Source organism: Octodon degus, unplaced genomic scaffold, assembly GCF_000260255.1.
Source record: "Octodon degus isolate 3935 unplaced genomic scaffold, OctDeg1.0 scaffold00147, whole genome shotgun sequence".
NCBI lineage: Eukaryota > Metazoa > Chordata > Mammalia > Rodentia > Octodontidae > Octodon > Octodon degus.
This window is the reverse complement of record NW_004524723.1, coordinates 1,077,605-1,092,384: the sequence shown is the minus strand read 5'-3', so window position 1 is coordinate 1,092,384 and position 14,780 is coordinate 1,077,605. Positions and strand designations below refer to the sequence as shown.

The 14,780-nt window shown below is 36.7% G+C and overlaps 1 protein-coding gene across 1 annotated transcript in view; it reads left to right on the top strand.

Moving 5' to 3' along the window:
* The window catches only part of Oxsr1 (oxidative stress responsive 1), a 155,504-nt gene that overhangs the window by 102,648 nt on the left and 38,076 nt on the right, over nucleotides 1-14,780 (top strand). Inside the window, exons 9-11 of the mRNA XM_004642146.2 lie at nucleotides 4,987-5,035; nucleotides 5,576-5,641; nucleotides 9,310-9,432. Coding sequence (XP_004642203.1) covers nucleotides 4,987-5,035; nucleotides 5,576-5,641; nucleotides 9,310-9,432 — 238 coding nt within the window. The remainder of the gene's footprint in view (nucleotides 1-4,986; nucleotides 5,036-5,575; nucleotides 5,642-9,309; nucleotides 9,433-14,780) is intronic.

Below are 14,780 nucleotides of genomic sequence, written 5' to 3'. Positions count from 1 at the left end.
CCTAGGCTGTTAAGCTTAACCTCACTATCTGTCTGAATATCAAACATCTTAGGCATAACATGGAACAGGTATTTTTCCTCAAGTATTGGTATGTTGAACTTTAAGTCCTTACAGAATATGATGAAAAATATTAAAAAAATTAAAATATATTTTGAAAATAGGCATAAAGAATTTTATAATTCTTATGTTTACACATAAGTCCAGAAATCTAACCATGTACAACTTTGAAGCAGGACAGTCCCACAAAATTCCTTTTCCTATCTCCTGCCTTCATTTACCACCCTCTTCTTTTTGAATAATCATCTACCCGAGAGACAGCACAGCAGCAACTGGCATATCATGACAAGCAGCCTGTATTCAGAAGACCAGAATGACAGGCACTCCAAGCATGAACCTACTATTATAAATTGCCATCTTCAGTGCAGTTGGAGAAAGCATATAATATTTAAACTTGCGTCTGATTTATCTCACTCAATGTTATGGCCTCAAGGTTAATACATTTTCTTACAAGTTATCTAGGTTTCTTCTCCTTCTCTTCCTCCTTCTCCTCCCCATCTCTCCTCCTCTCCCCTCCTGCTCTTCCTCCTCCTTCCGTTCCCCTCTCCTCCTCATTTGGTACAGGGTCTTGCTATGCAGCTTACACTCATAGCGATCGTCCTGTTTCAGCCTCCCTAGCGCTGGGATGACAGGCGTGCACTCCCTTGCCTAGTCTTGGTGGCCGGCTCTCTGCCCCTGGGGTGTGGCCGGCATGGTATGTGGTACCAGGGATTGAACCCAGGTCCTTGTGCTTGCGTAGCCAGGCACTTAAACCACTGTGCTATCTCTGCGGCCCAAGTTTATTTTTCTTTATGGCAGAGTATTACTCTTATTTGTCTTTTTTGTTTTTTTCCCCCAGTACCAGGAATTGAACTCAGGACCTTGTGCTTGCCGAGCTATCTCCCCGGCTCTCTTATTTGTGTATAAATGCCACACTTTAAAATCCAGTCATCTGTTCATGGACATATAGGCTAATACATTTTTTTTTTTTTTGAAGAAGAAGGTATTTTGAATACTGTAGAATTGAAATATTGAGTGTGCCCAGAAGGGATTTTGAAATAAGACTCTGCTTAAAATTAAGATGTTTAGAAATCTGCATCCTTGGTAGAATCCATCATTATCACCAAGAGATAACAAAAGCCCCTCTGAGTAATCCAGGTCTTTGTGAAATTCTGCAAATTGAGAGCCGAAAATCATACTACCTATATTATCTAGGAACCACAATAGTAGAAAAAAATGTTGCCAAGCAAGTTTTATTTTTGGCTGAAATCAATATCAGAAATGCATCAAAGGAATACTTGCAAACTCCAGATCCCATGATTTCTGCACATAATGTCTACTGAAAATATAATTACATTCTGTAATTATAATAATACATGGTAAAATAAAACCCACTGTGAATTAGAATTGATGGACATAGGTAGAGAGATTAATTCTGCATTTGTCTTTTTGAGATAGCGTCTTGCTATGCACTTCAGGTTGGCTTTGAATTTGTAGCCCAGGCTAGCCTTAAATTTGAAGTGATCCCTCTACCTCAGGCTCCTGAGTGCTGGAATTATAGGCATGCACCACCATGCCCAGCTTTCAAGAAATTTATATAATGCAGTATTTGAAATGCTATGAAATACATCTGTTTTTTTTAGTTTTTTCCTTTCTGTGCTACAGATTCAGCCCAGGGCCCAATCATGCTTGGAAAGAAGTGCTCTGTTACTGAGCTTTGTCACCAGCTGGAAATGACTTTTTTTTTTAAAGATAGGATTTCTTTATACATTTCATGCTGGCCTTGAACTCACTTTGTAGCCCAGGCTGGGCTTGAACTTGCAGCAGTTCTTCTGCTTCAGCTTCCTCTAAGTGCTAGGATTACAGGCCACCATGCCCAGCCCTGAAATAAGTCGTCTTAAAAAATTAAAGTCAAAAAATTAAAATTATAATAGAAATTAAAACCATAAGAAAAGACTATGAACATGATGAAAAAATCAAATAGCTTTGTTAGAAATGAAAAATTATAAGCAGGGCATGATGGTGCACATTTGTAATCCCAGCACTCTGGGAGGAAGCAGGCTCTCACGTTTGAGCCCAGCCTGGGCAATTTAATGACCCTATTTCAAAATAAAAAAAGAGTTGGGGTTGTAACTCAGTGTGAAATATTCTTGATGGAAATTTTTAGCTTCATTTTATAATGAGAAAACATCAGACAAACCCAGATGGAGGAATAAACTAGAAAATACCTGATGACAAATACTCATCAGAAGTATCAAGAGAAAGGAGAGATGTTGTGACAGATTGGAGAAGACTAGTGGAGATTGAATGCAAGCGTGTCCTGCATTAGTGTACTGCAGTAGAGCAAAGAAAAACTTGAGAAACTGGAATAAAGCCTGTACTTTTGTTAACAGTGTGCACCACTGTTAATATTTTAGCTACTTAGTTGATAATTATATCATTTCCTTGTAAAATGTTAAGGGAACCTGGTGAGGGCATATGGGAACTGTGTGCTATTTGGAATACTCTTCTATAATTTTGAAGTTGCTTCAAAATAAGTATGTGGAAAAACAACCTGGGAAATATAGGATATTTAATTCAGTTTATAAACCCAAAGTAAACTTTGTTTAGCTAAAAGTGTGTGTTCATATATGTATATGCATATGAGTGCACATGGAGTATTTCTTGTCTGACATGCTTAGGGCCAGAAGTGTTTTGAATTTCAGATACTTGGATATTAAAATTTATCATGTATATAGTGAGATATTTTAGGGGTACAACCAAACTTTAGATGCAACAGCAAGCAGAAACACTGAAATAACACCCAGGATTTAAAGCCAGATTTATTTATGTTGGATGGGCGCCGATCAAGATCATTCCCAGAATATCAGGCTCTGATCTCTGGTGGTCTAGGGCTTACGTGGGATAGGCAACCAGGAAGCACAGAGGCAGAATGACATGTTATGCATTGTGCATCATAGTGACCAGCTATGCATCAGTGACCAGCCGTTTTTAAGAAACAGAAACAACTGGAACAGGAACCTGGGCAACTAAGAAACTGAAGTGTACTGGCTGTGGAGCATTTTCTGCTATATAAACTTCACTTACATTTCATGTATACTGAAGATCATTTTATACTGTGTTGTGAATAATTTTATATGTGAAACAAAGTTAAATGGCATGAAATTTTCTCCACTAAGTGACTTTATCTTGGTACTCAAAAAGTTTTGCATTTAGGAGTATTTTGAATTGTGGGCTTTTTTGTTAGGAATGCTCAACTTGGTTATGTGTAAACACATAATATATACATATACATGTACACATATATCAGTTTATCAGGAAAGACTAGAGAGAATATAAGAAAAGCAAAATTTAAAAAAGTACTAGCTGAATATTTTTCAGTATTGAAGAAACGTATCTTCAAAGAACCATTTCCTCCAAATTCGAACAAGATTATGAAGCTTTGTATGTGCAATCTCAAGAAACAGGTCACTTATTGCAAGATAGCAGCCCAATCACACTTCTTTTATAGCTACAGTTAAACTAGTATACAGTTGGCTAATACCAAGAGAAAATAACTGCTGAACCATAAATCTCCATTTAGTCAAACTGTTATTTGAGAGTGAGCAAGATACTTTTTACCCAAAACTCTAGTTTTCCAATCTTGTCACATCGCTTAACTTTTATAACAGTCATATTTTTAAAAAGAAAGAAATGAACCAAGGAGAAAGAAGTAGTGAAAATGCTATATAGGGCAAATTGTTGAAATGTACTGAAGTCATGACTGAGTGACAAAATAAGCATAACAGTGTTTAATTTCAGTTTGTATAGCACTTTCACTAGTTTTGAAGCTTGAATGCACTTTGGAACTAGCTAGAGGAGTTTTAAAACTACCTGTGTTTTGATCTCAAATATTCTGCTCTGATCGATGGTTTAAAAATACCTCCCAAATATTCTAATGCATTGTTAGTGTTTGAGAACCACAGTTCAGCCTGGGATATACCTCAGTGGTGGAACACTTGCTTAGCATGTTTGAGGCCCTGGCACCACAAAAATAAAAGTGCTGCTCAGGAGATTTGGGTATGTAATAACTTTGGGGTGATTGTGATTTGTGCAGAATTACATGATCAGTTTATGATAAGAGTGGGCATGGACTTTTAAGTGTCAAATTCTGCATACTGAATGATACTTTGTTAAAATCTTAATAAGAATGATGAATTTGCACAACTATGCAAAATTGTACATATTTGAATTAAAAACTGAGTTGTGGTTAAACCTGTGCAATCTACTTCACTTTTAGAATACCCTGTATTTAAAGGAAATTGTGAAATCCAATATTAAGAATCTTAGTTCCTTTAAGTTGAAACCTGTCAGCCAGCCACACAGCAAGCGTTGGAGGCCTTGATTAGGTCTGTTTCACCTTTGTGAGTGTAAATATATTTTTTATGCTTTGGTAAAAATACTGCATAAGTACTGTACTAATGAATTTGCCAAAGAATCTATAATAATTATTAGGATCGTCTTTGATTTTTTTATTCTACTTAATGTCTTATATAAGAATTATCCTTTTTCTTTTTTTTTTTTTGTCAAGATAAGTGGAGTATATCGAATTTTTAAAAGTAAATAAATAAATTTATTTGGTACAGGGTCTCGCTGTGTAGATCAGACTTGTAGTGATACTCCTGTCTCAGCCTCCCCAGCACTGGGATCACAGGCGTGCGCCACCATGCCCAGTTTCAGAGGCCAGCACGGTGTGTCCAGGGTTCTGGAGCCAGTACAGCATGCAGTACCAAGGATCAAACCTGGGTCCTTGTGCTTGCCAGGCAGACGCTTAGACCGCCGAGCTATCTCCCCAGCCTAGAGCATAATGAATTTTTATTTAGCTTCTCAAGAAATCATTTTCTTACTTTTGAAGATGGAAACTCATATTGCACTTGAATTAATTGTAAAAACTGTCTTTTCTGGTTTTAGACCAACAGCAGCAGAACTGTTAAGGCACAAATTTTTCCAGAAAGCAAAGGTAGGAAATTTTAGCATCAAAACATATAAATATATTATGTTCACTGCTCATAGGTTACATTTCTAGGTGATTATGTTTGAAAGAATGATGGTAGATAAAATAATTGTTGAGGGCACTTTGTATATGCAATCTTTGGTAGTATATCTTTGTATAAATTACAGGTCAGGTTAAACTTACAGCATTAATGAATATTAATTTTGTTATTGTTTTCTCACTTCAAGATTTACTAACAAATTAACAAATATCTCTTTTCCCAAAGGTAGTGGGTGTTAGTTGGAAATGTGGGATTAACAAAGCACATACAGTGAATCAGACTTATCATGGACAGTGGCTCATGCAGCACACTGAAGCTCTGCCTCAGTCTTTAAAACCATGGCAGTGCTGTACCAAAGAAGCTTGAGAGTGAAAGGATGGGATTTTTCATCAAACTGCATAAATCAGTTATATATTGCATGTTAATCATGGTAAACTTTTCTCTGTCAGTATTTTGAGTTGATAAAAACTTCTTGAGAGAAGAAATGCTTATTTTTTCCCCTCCAGAATAAAGAATTTCTTCAAGAAAAAATATTGCAGAAAGCACCTACCATTTCTGAAAGAGCTAAAAAGGTAAATGGGAATTTAACTTAGTTTTCTTAGAAAACTGCTTAGGTAGAATTTATTTTTCTGTTAACAGAAATGTATATTACTTATTTTCTTTCAATCTCTTCTAAAACATTATTTGGTACATTCATTCAGGAAATATTGTGGGTCTGTAGTATGCCTGGATATTAGTCTGTTGTCTAACAATGAAAGGGGATGCTAGACAGTATTGGTAAGGTAATTTAACCCCTACTTCTAACTGTTAGAGTGAGTTATATTTTACATGGCATGCATAGCACTGAATATAAGTCATAGAATCCTTGTTTTAGTTCCAAACTTTCAGAAAGACTAAACAATTTTTGTTTGTTTTTGTTTTGTGGTACCGGGGATCAAACTCTGGACCTTGCACTTTCCAGGCAGGCATTTATGCTGTTGAGCTATCTCCCCGGCACAATTTTTGTTATGAGTATATAATTTCTTGTTATGAGTCTATAATTTTTGTTTTTGCATTAAAATTTTTATTGGTACATTTTGTGTCACATGTTACTGTGTAAAAGTATAAATAAAGGACCATTTTGGTGTGAAAAAAAACCATGTATACATAAGATAGGGTAGATATACAGCTACTTTCTCTTAGTTCATTGAGAAGAAAGGGTTGTACCAATTTTTTTTTTTTTTTTCCGGAACCAGGGATTGAACTCAGGCCACACTTATTCTACTGAGCTATCTCCCCGGCCCCTGAACCAATACTGTTTAGACAAAATATGTCTACATCTTACCCTCTTGGGGGCTTGCCCCTTAGCTCAGTTCTTTAAGTGGCTGCTTCAACAAAGCAGTCAAGCTCAGGTTGCTGTGATTCGATCCCCACAACTCAAGCCAGCCAAGCCTGCCCTGAAGGCATTTGGAGAAAAAAAAAAAAATCCTTATTCCATCTTACCCTCTGAATAGCTATTATGAAGACAACGTGCAATGTATTAATATAAATGTCCTACTAACCTTTTTTGAAACTGTTTCATTGCTTTTTTATCTTTTTTTTCTCATTAAAATGAATAAAAGAAACTTAGGTATATATAATGATCACATTTATCATAGGGAATGTATACCTGTGCATGATATATATATATCGTGATCCTTTTCTTTTTCCCATTTCCTTCTTCCTGCAATGCTTCTTAGCCTCATTTACAAAAGCTCTGTTCCCATTTTTTCCTTCTATTTTTTTTCTTGTCCATTCTTCCTCCTCACTCCTTTGTCTTCCCTCTCATTTCAACATTTTCTTCTCATTTCCCAGTATCTATTATACATTTTGGTCCTCATTTTACTTTCAGTTTTTCATGCCAGAGAAACAGTGCAGTATTTAAACATGTATGTCCAATTTATTTCATTTAAAGAGTATAGTCTCAATTTAGAAAGAAATGTCTCAAGCTTATCCTTCTTTAATGTATAATTTTTAATGTCTCAAGCTTATCCTTCTTTAATGTATAATTTTTAAAATCTCTATGCTCATAATATAAGCCTAGGAAATTCATTAAGTTCTCAGGATAAAATATATGAGTTTTCCCTTCCAGTAGGTAGAGAATCCTTTTCTTCTCAAGGCATTCTTATTCAGTGTGAAGGAAATATGAGGCATCAGTGATACATTGAATGAGAAGGTAAAACTCCTCTACTTACTTTAATTTGGACAGTGGTCCTATTAGTCAGGAAGTCAGAATAATTCCAGTAGTGGCTTATTCTCTTCGATATACCCAGAAAGTTTTGCTTAATAAAAAGTATATTAAATACTTTGAGATTATATTTTTACTAAATATAAATAGCACAATTAGTTTCTCTCAACTCTAGAGGTATATCTTTCTACAAATGTGATCCCCCAAGTATAGTTATTAGGGAACATTGTTTTTTTCCTAAGTAGTTCTTTTGAAACACCAACAACCTACTATTTTCTTATATTCAAGTTATGCCACCAATTAGAAGTTTTCCTCTGAACTAAGAACCTTTTCATTTGCTATATTTTTTTCCTGGGATATTCTTCTCTCTTATCAGTGATTATCATTCATGATTATAGATCAGAGCCACCAGGGGACCGGAAAAAACAAATAGAAAAAAAGCACAAGTAGAGTCATTCCAGACCCTTTGAAATTAAATCCCTGGGGTATGGCGCTTGAAAGCTTATTGTCATGGGTAGCCACTTGCTTAAACACTCACTGGGCTCACTCTTCCACTTCATGTCAGCTCTCCTCCAAATAAACCGAGAGGTTTATTGGAACACAACTACATCAGAAGTCTAGGATTATCCATAGTAACATGTGACAACATGTCACCTTCTACTGGGCCAAAAAGGCACTTACAAAAAAAGTGCAAATTACAGGATTCCACCTATGTGAAATGTTCAGAATAGGCAAATGTATAGATGTGAAGAATAATAGTGGTTTGTCTAGGGCTGGGGGATTAGAGAAAAATGGACAGTGACTGTTAATAGGTGTGGTGTGTTTTGAGGACAGTGATGACTGTTCTAAATTTGATTATAGAAATGATTGCAAAACAATACAAAAATCATTGCATTATATTCTTTCAGTGAGTTGATTTTTATGATATATGAAATCTCAACACTTTTTTTGACAATGTTTGTTTAAAGTTGTCTTCAAATTAGTTGTTCAGATTAACACTTATTTCTCAAATGAACATTCCAGAAATTTTACTGCCATCAACAAAATGCTCATAGAGCTGGGTGTTGTGGTGTACGTCTATAATCCCAGCATTTGGGAGGCTGAAGCAGGAGGCCAAGTTCGAGGCCAACCTGCACTACAAAGTGAGTTCGGGCCAAGCCTGAATTACATAGCAAGACCCTGTCACAAACAAATGAACCAAACAAACAACTCATAGAAATTAAAAACATAGAAAAGTGAGAAAAAATTTATACAAAGTTGTGGGATAAAGTCAAGGAAACTTCCCTCAAAGTAGAGCTTAAAGGCCCAGGAGTTGATAAAGGAAGAGAAAGTGTGAAAATGGTGGAGGATCATTTGAGAGAGTTCAATTGAACGAAGAGAGTTCCAAAAAGATAGAATGGAGAGAAACAGAAAAAGGGTATCATTGAAGAGATAATTTGAGAAAGATTTCCACAGCTCATAGTCCTGTTTCCAGATTTTTTTTTTTTTTTTTTTTTTTCTTGGCGGAACCAGGGATTGAACTCAGGCCCTTATGCTTGCTAGGGAAGCACTTATCCACTGAGCCATCTCCCCGGTCCCCCATATTTCTAGATTGAAAGAGTACCTGAGTACTTGAGGTACTGGCACAGTGGATCAAAATAGATTATCTTGTCCATTACTGTGATAAATCAGAATGCTGAAGGAAAGAGAAGATCCTGTAGTCTTCCAGAGGGGAAGAAATGTCATAAACAAGATAAGGGGCCAGTGATACATGTGGTGCTGGGGATTGTACCTGGGTCCCTGTGCTTGCCTAAAGCAGGTGCTTAGTCTGCTGAGCTATCTCACCAACCCTCTTTAGATTCACATTATAGAACATTGTGACTGAACATGTAGTGAAGATTGTGAATAGAGAGCCAGTGAGAGATGGGTTTACCTAGGAGGATAATAGTTACCCAGTTAATTGGTTGAAATGGTAAAAGTATAGAGAGAAATATGATGTAGTTTCCTGCTTAGTAAATGTAGACCATCATAACCTGTGTCTCTCCTAATGAGCAGGTGCGGAGAGTACCAGGGTCCAGTGGCCGTCTTCATAAGACAGAAGATGGAGGCTGGGAGTGGAGTGATGATGAATTTGATGAAGAAAGTGAGGAAGGAAAAGCTGCAATTTCACAACTCAGGGTAGGTTTTGTTCGTCTGTATTCTTTTTTTTTTTTTTTTTTTGGCAGAACCAGGGATCAAACTCAGGCCCTTGTGCTTGCTAGGGAAGCACTTATCCTACTAAGCCATCTCCCTGGTCCCTCGTCTGTATTCTTGAGCTAGAATTTTCTGTGAATCATTTATTTTTTAACAAGCTAAAATATAAAGAATGAAAGTATTACTGATAGAATTTCTTTGAACAGCTTGTTGGTAGGAGCCTAGGTAATTTACATGGAAAATAGGATTGGCATAGCTGTTCGAATATGATAATGTTTAGAGTACATAAGTGTAGAGATGAAAACTACATCCTAGATTAAAATACACTAGATAGGATTAATGATCAAATGCACATTGCCCAACAAAAGTGTTGAAATTGAAGGCCTTCTGAAAAAAAACTTTGTTCCTGAAGCAGATTGATTATCTTTGTACTTAAAGAGGAGCAGTGCACCAGCCTCTTCTTTAGTTGGTATATCCTTTGTGTGTGTGTGTGTGTGTGTGTGTGTGTATGTGTGTGTGCGCGCACGTGTACACATGGATGTATGTTTTGAATCTGCTGGTGATGATTTCATGTTTTTGTGACTGGAAAGATCCCTCATTCACTTTTGTTTTGAAGAAATATATTTGTAGTTTGTAGATTGCAGATTGACAGCTTTTTGCTTTCAGGAGCCCCACCACCAGCAATTATTTACTGTTTTATTGTATGTCAGCTATTCTTGTAGGATTTTAAGAGGTGCCAAATTTGGGCATACTTTTTGCCTTCAAAGACCTTTCAATTAATTGAGAGAGCAAATATTATATATGTGAAAAGGTAAATGTCTTCGTAAAGTGTCTTTTGAAATGTAATTTTTCATTTATTATGTGGTAAGATTTAAATGCATATTGTTTTTGCTACTTATATCATTTCTAGGTTTTCATTAAGACCTGTTGTGTGGGTTTAACATTTTAAAAATAATTTTAAAATATATTAGTATGTTATCGTGGTGCTCTTAATAAAAGCTCATTTATCAGAAGAATCATTCTAACCTTACTGTGACTGAAAACATGTACTTTTTATTGATAAAATATTTGCCCATCTTTATGGGTGTACAGTACAGTACAGTAATCTGATGCATGCATACCATTTGTCATGATCACATCAAGCTAATAAGTAATTGTCTTCTCAAACGCCATGCATTTCTATGTGTTGGGAATGTTGTATTCTTCTAGCAACTTTGAAATGTATCATGTATAAGGTCTGTCACTTTAAGATCTTTTTTGCCATCGTCTTGCTTTTTTGTTTCCACTTAGAAATTTGCTGACATCTTTTTTTTGTAAGTAACATTTTATATTCTAGCTGCTTTTAAGATTTTTTTTTTTTTCAAATGGTTTTAGACAATTTGTTTAGGCTATACTGAAGTATATTTTTATTTTCTTTTCAAAAACTAGCTGTATTTTTCTGTTTTTCTTGTGCTTGAGATTTGTTGAGCTGCTTGGGTGATTTTTATGAAATATGGAAAGTTTTTATCCATTATATCTTCAAATATTTTTGTTAGTCTTCCAGTAACATGTATATTAGGCTACTAAAATGTGGTCTCACAGCTCATTAATTCTCTTCAGTTTTTAAAAATTCTGTTTTTTTCTGTTATCCTCATGTTTCTGTGCTATCCTTCAAAAGCATTAACTTTTTTTTTTCGAAGTTTTATTGATAAACAGATAGCAATGAGACAGTTTCAAATCAAATCAGAAGTACAGTTTCAACAAATAATACACTGCATATATTCTTCTTAGTGGTTAATTGCTGTACAAGATGCGGACTTGTGATCCTATTTACAAACACCATTAGAACAAATCATTCTATTCATTAAGAGAATGCAACTATATATCTATCCCAACCACTTTGAATACACAGATACAAAATGGACATTCATCGGTATACCCCATGCATTAACTTTTGAAACAACTAATTGGCTTCTAATTCCATTCACATTGTTTTGTATGTCAGGCATTGTAATAGTCTAGAAGTTTTTTTTTTTTTTTTTTTTTGGTGGTACTGGGGATTGAACCTTGGGCCTTCATACTAAACTATATCTTCAGCCCTTTTTAAAATGTTTTGAGATAGGAAATAAGTTGTCTGGCTGAGTTCAATCTTGGGAGCCTCCTTGCCTGTTCAGATTTGTGAGCCTCATGTTGTAGATTTTTATTTTTAAATTTGATGGATTTAGTTGAGCTGCTTAGGTGATTTTTTATGAAATATGGAAAGTTTTTATCCATTATATCTTCAAATATTGTTGTCAGTCTTCCAGTAACATGTATATTAGGTTGAGATTAATAAAAGCTCCTTTATCAGAAGGGTTTATTTAGGGTTTGCAGGGTCTCACTACACAGATTGGACTCACAGTGATCCTTCCTGTTTTTCAGCCTCCCAAGCACTGGGATTATAGGCATGCACCACCATGCCCGGTCTCAATCTCAGTGCACCCTGGGGGGCGGGGCTGGCATGGCAGGCCTGGGGATGAAATCCACAGCCCCTGCGTCTGCCTAAGCAGGCACTTGAGTCCACTGAGCTATCTGGCTGGCTCTCCTATTCTAGATTTCTGGGAATACAAGCTTGTGTCACTATCCCTGTTTATACTTAACTTTTAAAACATGTAATTCATTCGTAATAACTATTTTAATGTGTTTTTCTGCTAATTGTAACGTCCATGTTGGAATGAGTGGTGGATTAGTTTTGTGTCATTATTTTCTTATTTTTTGGTGGAACCGGGGATTGAACTCAGGCCCTTGTGCTTGCCAGGGAAGTGCTTATTCCACTGAGCCATCTCCCCAGCTCCAAAGCAGAAGGGTTTTTTTTGCTCCGAATGCCTTCAGGGCAGGTTTGGCTGGCTTGAGTTGTGGGGATCGAACACAGCAACCTGAGCCTGAGCCTGACTGCTTTGTTGAAGCAGTCACTTAAAGAACTGAGCTAAGGGGCAGGCCCCCATCATTATTTTCTTTATCCTGATAGGAGCAGTGTTTTCCTGCCTGTGCATAAATAGTAATCATTAATTGGATGCCAAACATTCTGAATTTTGCCTTTTTGCGTGCCTATAATTTTGTGTTCTATAAATCTTTAGCTTTGTTCTGGGAAGACATAAGCTAGTTGGAAATGTATTTTTCCTAATCTCATGTTGTTTCCTTACGTACATTTATTGACATGTGTTCCTCTGAATACTCAAGAGACCTGCAGATCTCCAGGGTTCTCTCTGTGTTGCACTTTGCAACCAGTACTCTGTCTTCTCTGCCTTGGTTTGCTGGACTCTTTTTCTGGGCACTTTATTGGATTACACATAGGCTTCTTTTCTGCAGGGCTCTATAGCCTGGAAAAACCCTCTCAGCAATGTGCTGGGGCAAGGGTTACCACTTCTGTTACCAGTGTTTGAGGGATCACTCTTCGTCTTTGACTAGTGTCTGGTGAAGTAAAAATCTTTGCTTGATATATTTTTGTCTACCGTTTTACTCTCTTTTCTTCCTTTCTTCACTTCCTCCCTTTTTTCCTTTTATCCTCCCTTATTTCTTCCTCCTTCCCTACCCCTACCCTTCTGTCCTCCCTCTCTTGTTCCCCTCCCACTCCCCTTCTCTCTCTCCTTCAAGGATAAATCTTTTTTTCTTTTGTCTGCAAGTATATTTTAAGTGAATACGTAACTACACTGAGGGGCCATAAAAGAACTAATCCAGGTCACCTTTGAGCACAGTTTTGGACTGCTCTCAGTCTTGGGTAGCATTGGCAGGAGAAAGAAAAAACTTCAGACAAATCTTGAGTTCTTTTGTTATGATTATTTTCAAAGTGGATGTGCAACTACTTCTGAAATTCTTCTAGATATGTTAGAGAATTGAATAATTGAGTAAATATCTTGATATCCTTGGGAGCCAAGACTCTAACCATAACAGAAGAGAAATGCAAATATGAAGTGGCAGAAGGAGAGAAAATCTTGTGGGGATGTTTGTGAATGGTAGGTTGTACCAGTTATGGTTCACCAGAGGAACAGATTTAATGTTTATATATATATATGATATATATACACACACACACACACACATACACACATATATGGAATAGATAAAGGATTTATAAGTTTAACTTAAAATAGCCACCTGTTGAGTGAGTTGTGGAGGCACGCATGCTACAAAGCTGAAGGATTCTGTAAAGGGTCAAATGCTTGGAGCTCACTGCAGAGTCCTATGTAAGTCCCTGTCAAGAAACCAGAATATCTGTACTGGAAGGCTAAAGAGTACTGGAGGCCGGGAGGTGGATGTTAAAAGGTGCTGAAGACTGGAGCTCTTCTGAGGAAACAAGGCAGACTTCTTTCTTCCTTTCTTTTTTATTCCATCCAGGCTACAAGCCTGTTGGTGCCACCCACACCCAAGACCCAGACCTGGGTGGGTGGTGCTTCCTTTCTTTGTAAGTCAGTCATGCACTCTGAGAACTATGCTGAACCAGTCCCACAGGTGTTCTTATTCAAGTTGACACCACAGTTAATTATCACATATGTATGGGTGTATATCTATGTTATCTGCAGAGGGTATGTGTGATGTAAATACATATGTGTACATGTAATATATATGTATATGTTCTTGCATATATTTCCCTTTGTCTACTGAAAACTGTAAGCAAAGACACTTCAGTAACAATGAGCATACATTCTGTATGCCCAGATAATTTATTCTAATGTCTTTCTCAACTAAAAGAACCAGGGCTCCTGGAGAAATGGTTAGTTTTAGGGCTTGGGGAAGAGAAAATCTAAATCAAGAGTATTAGAGAAAGATAATTGCCCCCCCCCCAAAAAAAAAGAAGAAGAAAAAAGAAGAGTAGGATGACGTAGAAGCAAGCGTGAAGGAACTTACATTGGCCAAATCTGGAAGTTTACTGACTCAATTAATTATGGTAATGAACTATAAATTATTTTACAAATAAGAACCCATAATTCCTTACTAATTATAAATCAATTTATAAAGGGAAGGGGATGTTCTTTATTATATATATAAACTGCCATGTGGTGAGCACAGTTTTGTGGTGAGCATATGTGGAGGAATGGTGCAGATAGAAAAATCATCATTTGGGCCAGCCAGATAGCTCAGCGGATTAAAGTGCCTGCTTAGGCAGATGCAGGGACTATGGTTTGATCCCCAGTGTGCAATGGTGGCCCTGCTCCCTGGGGCGTGCTGAGACATTGATTTAGATTGGACATGGTAGCACATGCTTGTAATCCCAGCACTTGGGAGGCTGAAAACAGGTAGATCATTATGAGTCTGATCTGTGGAGTGAGACCCTATAGACATAAAAAAAATAATAAAATAGCCCTATAGACCATGTA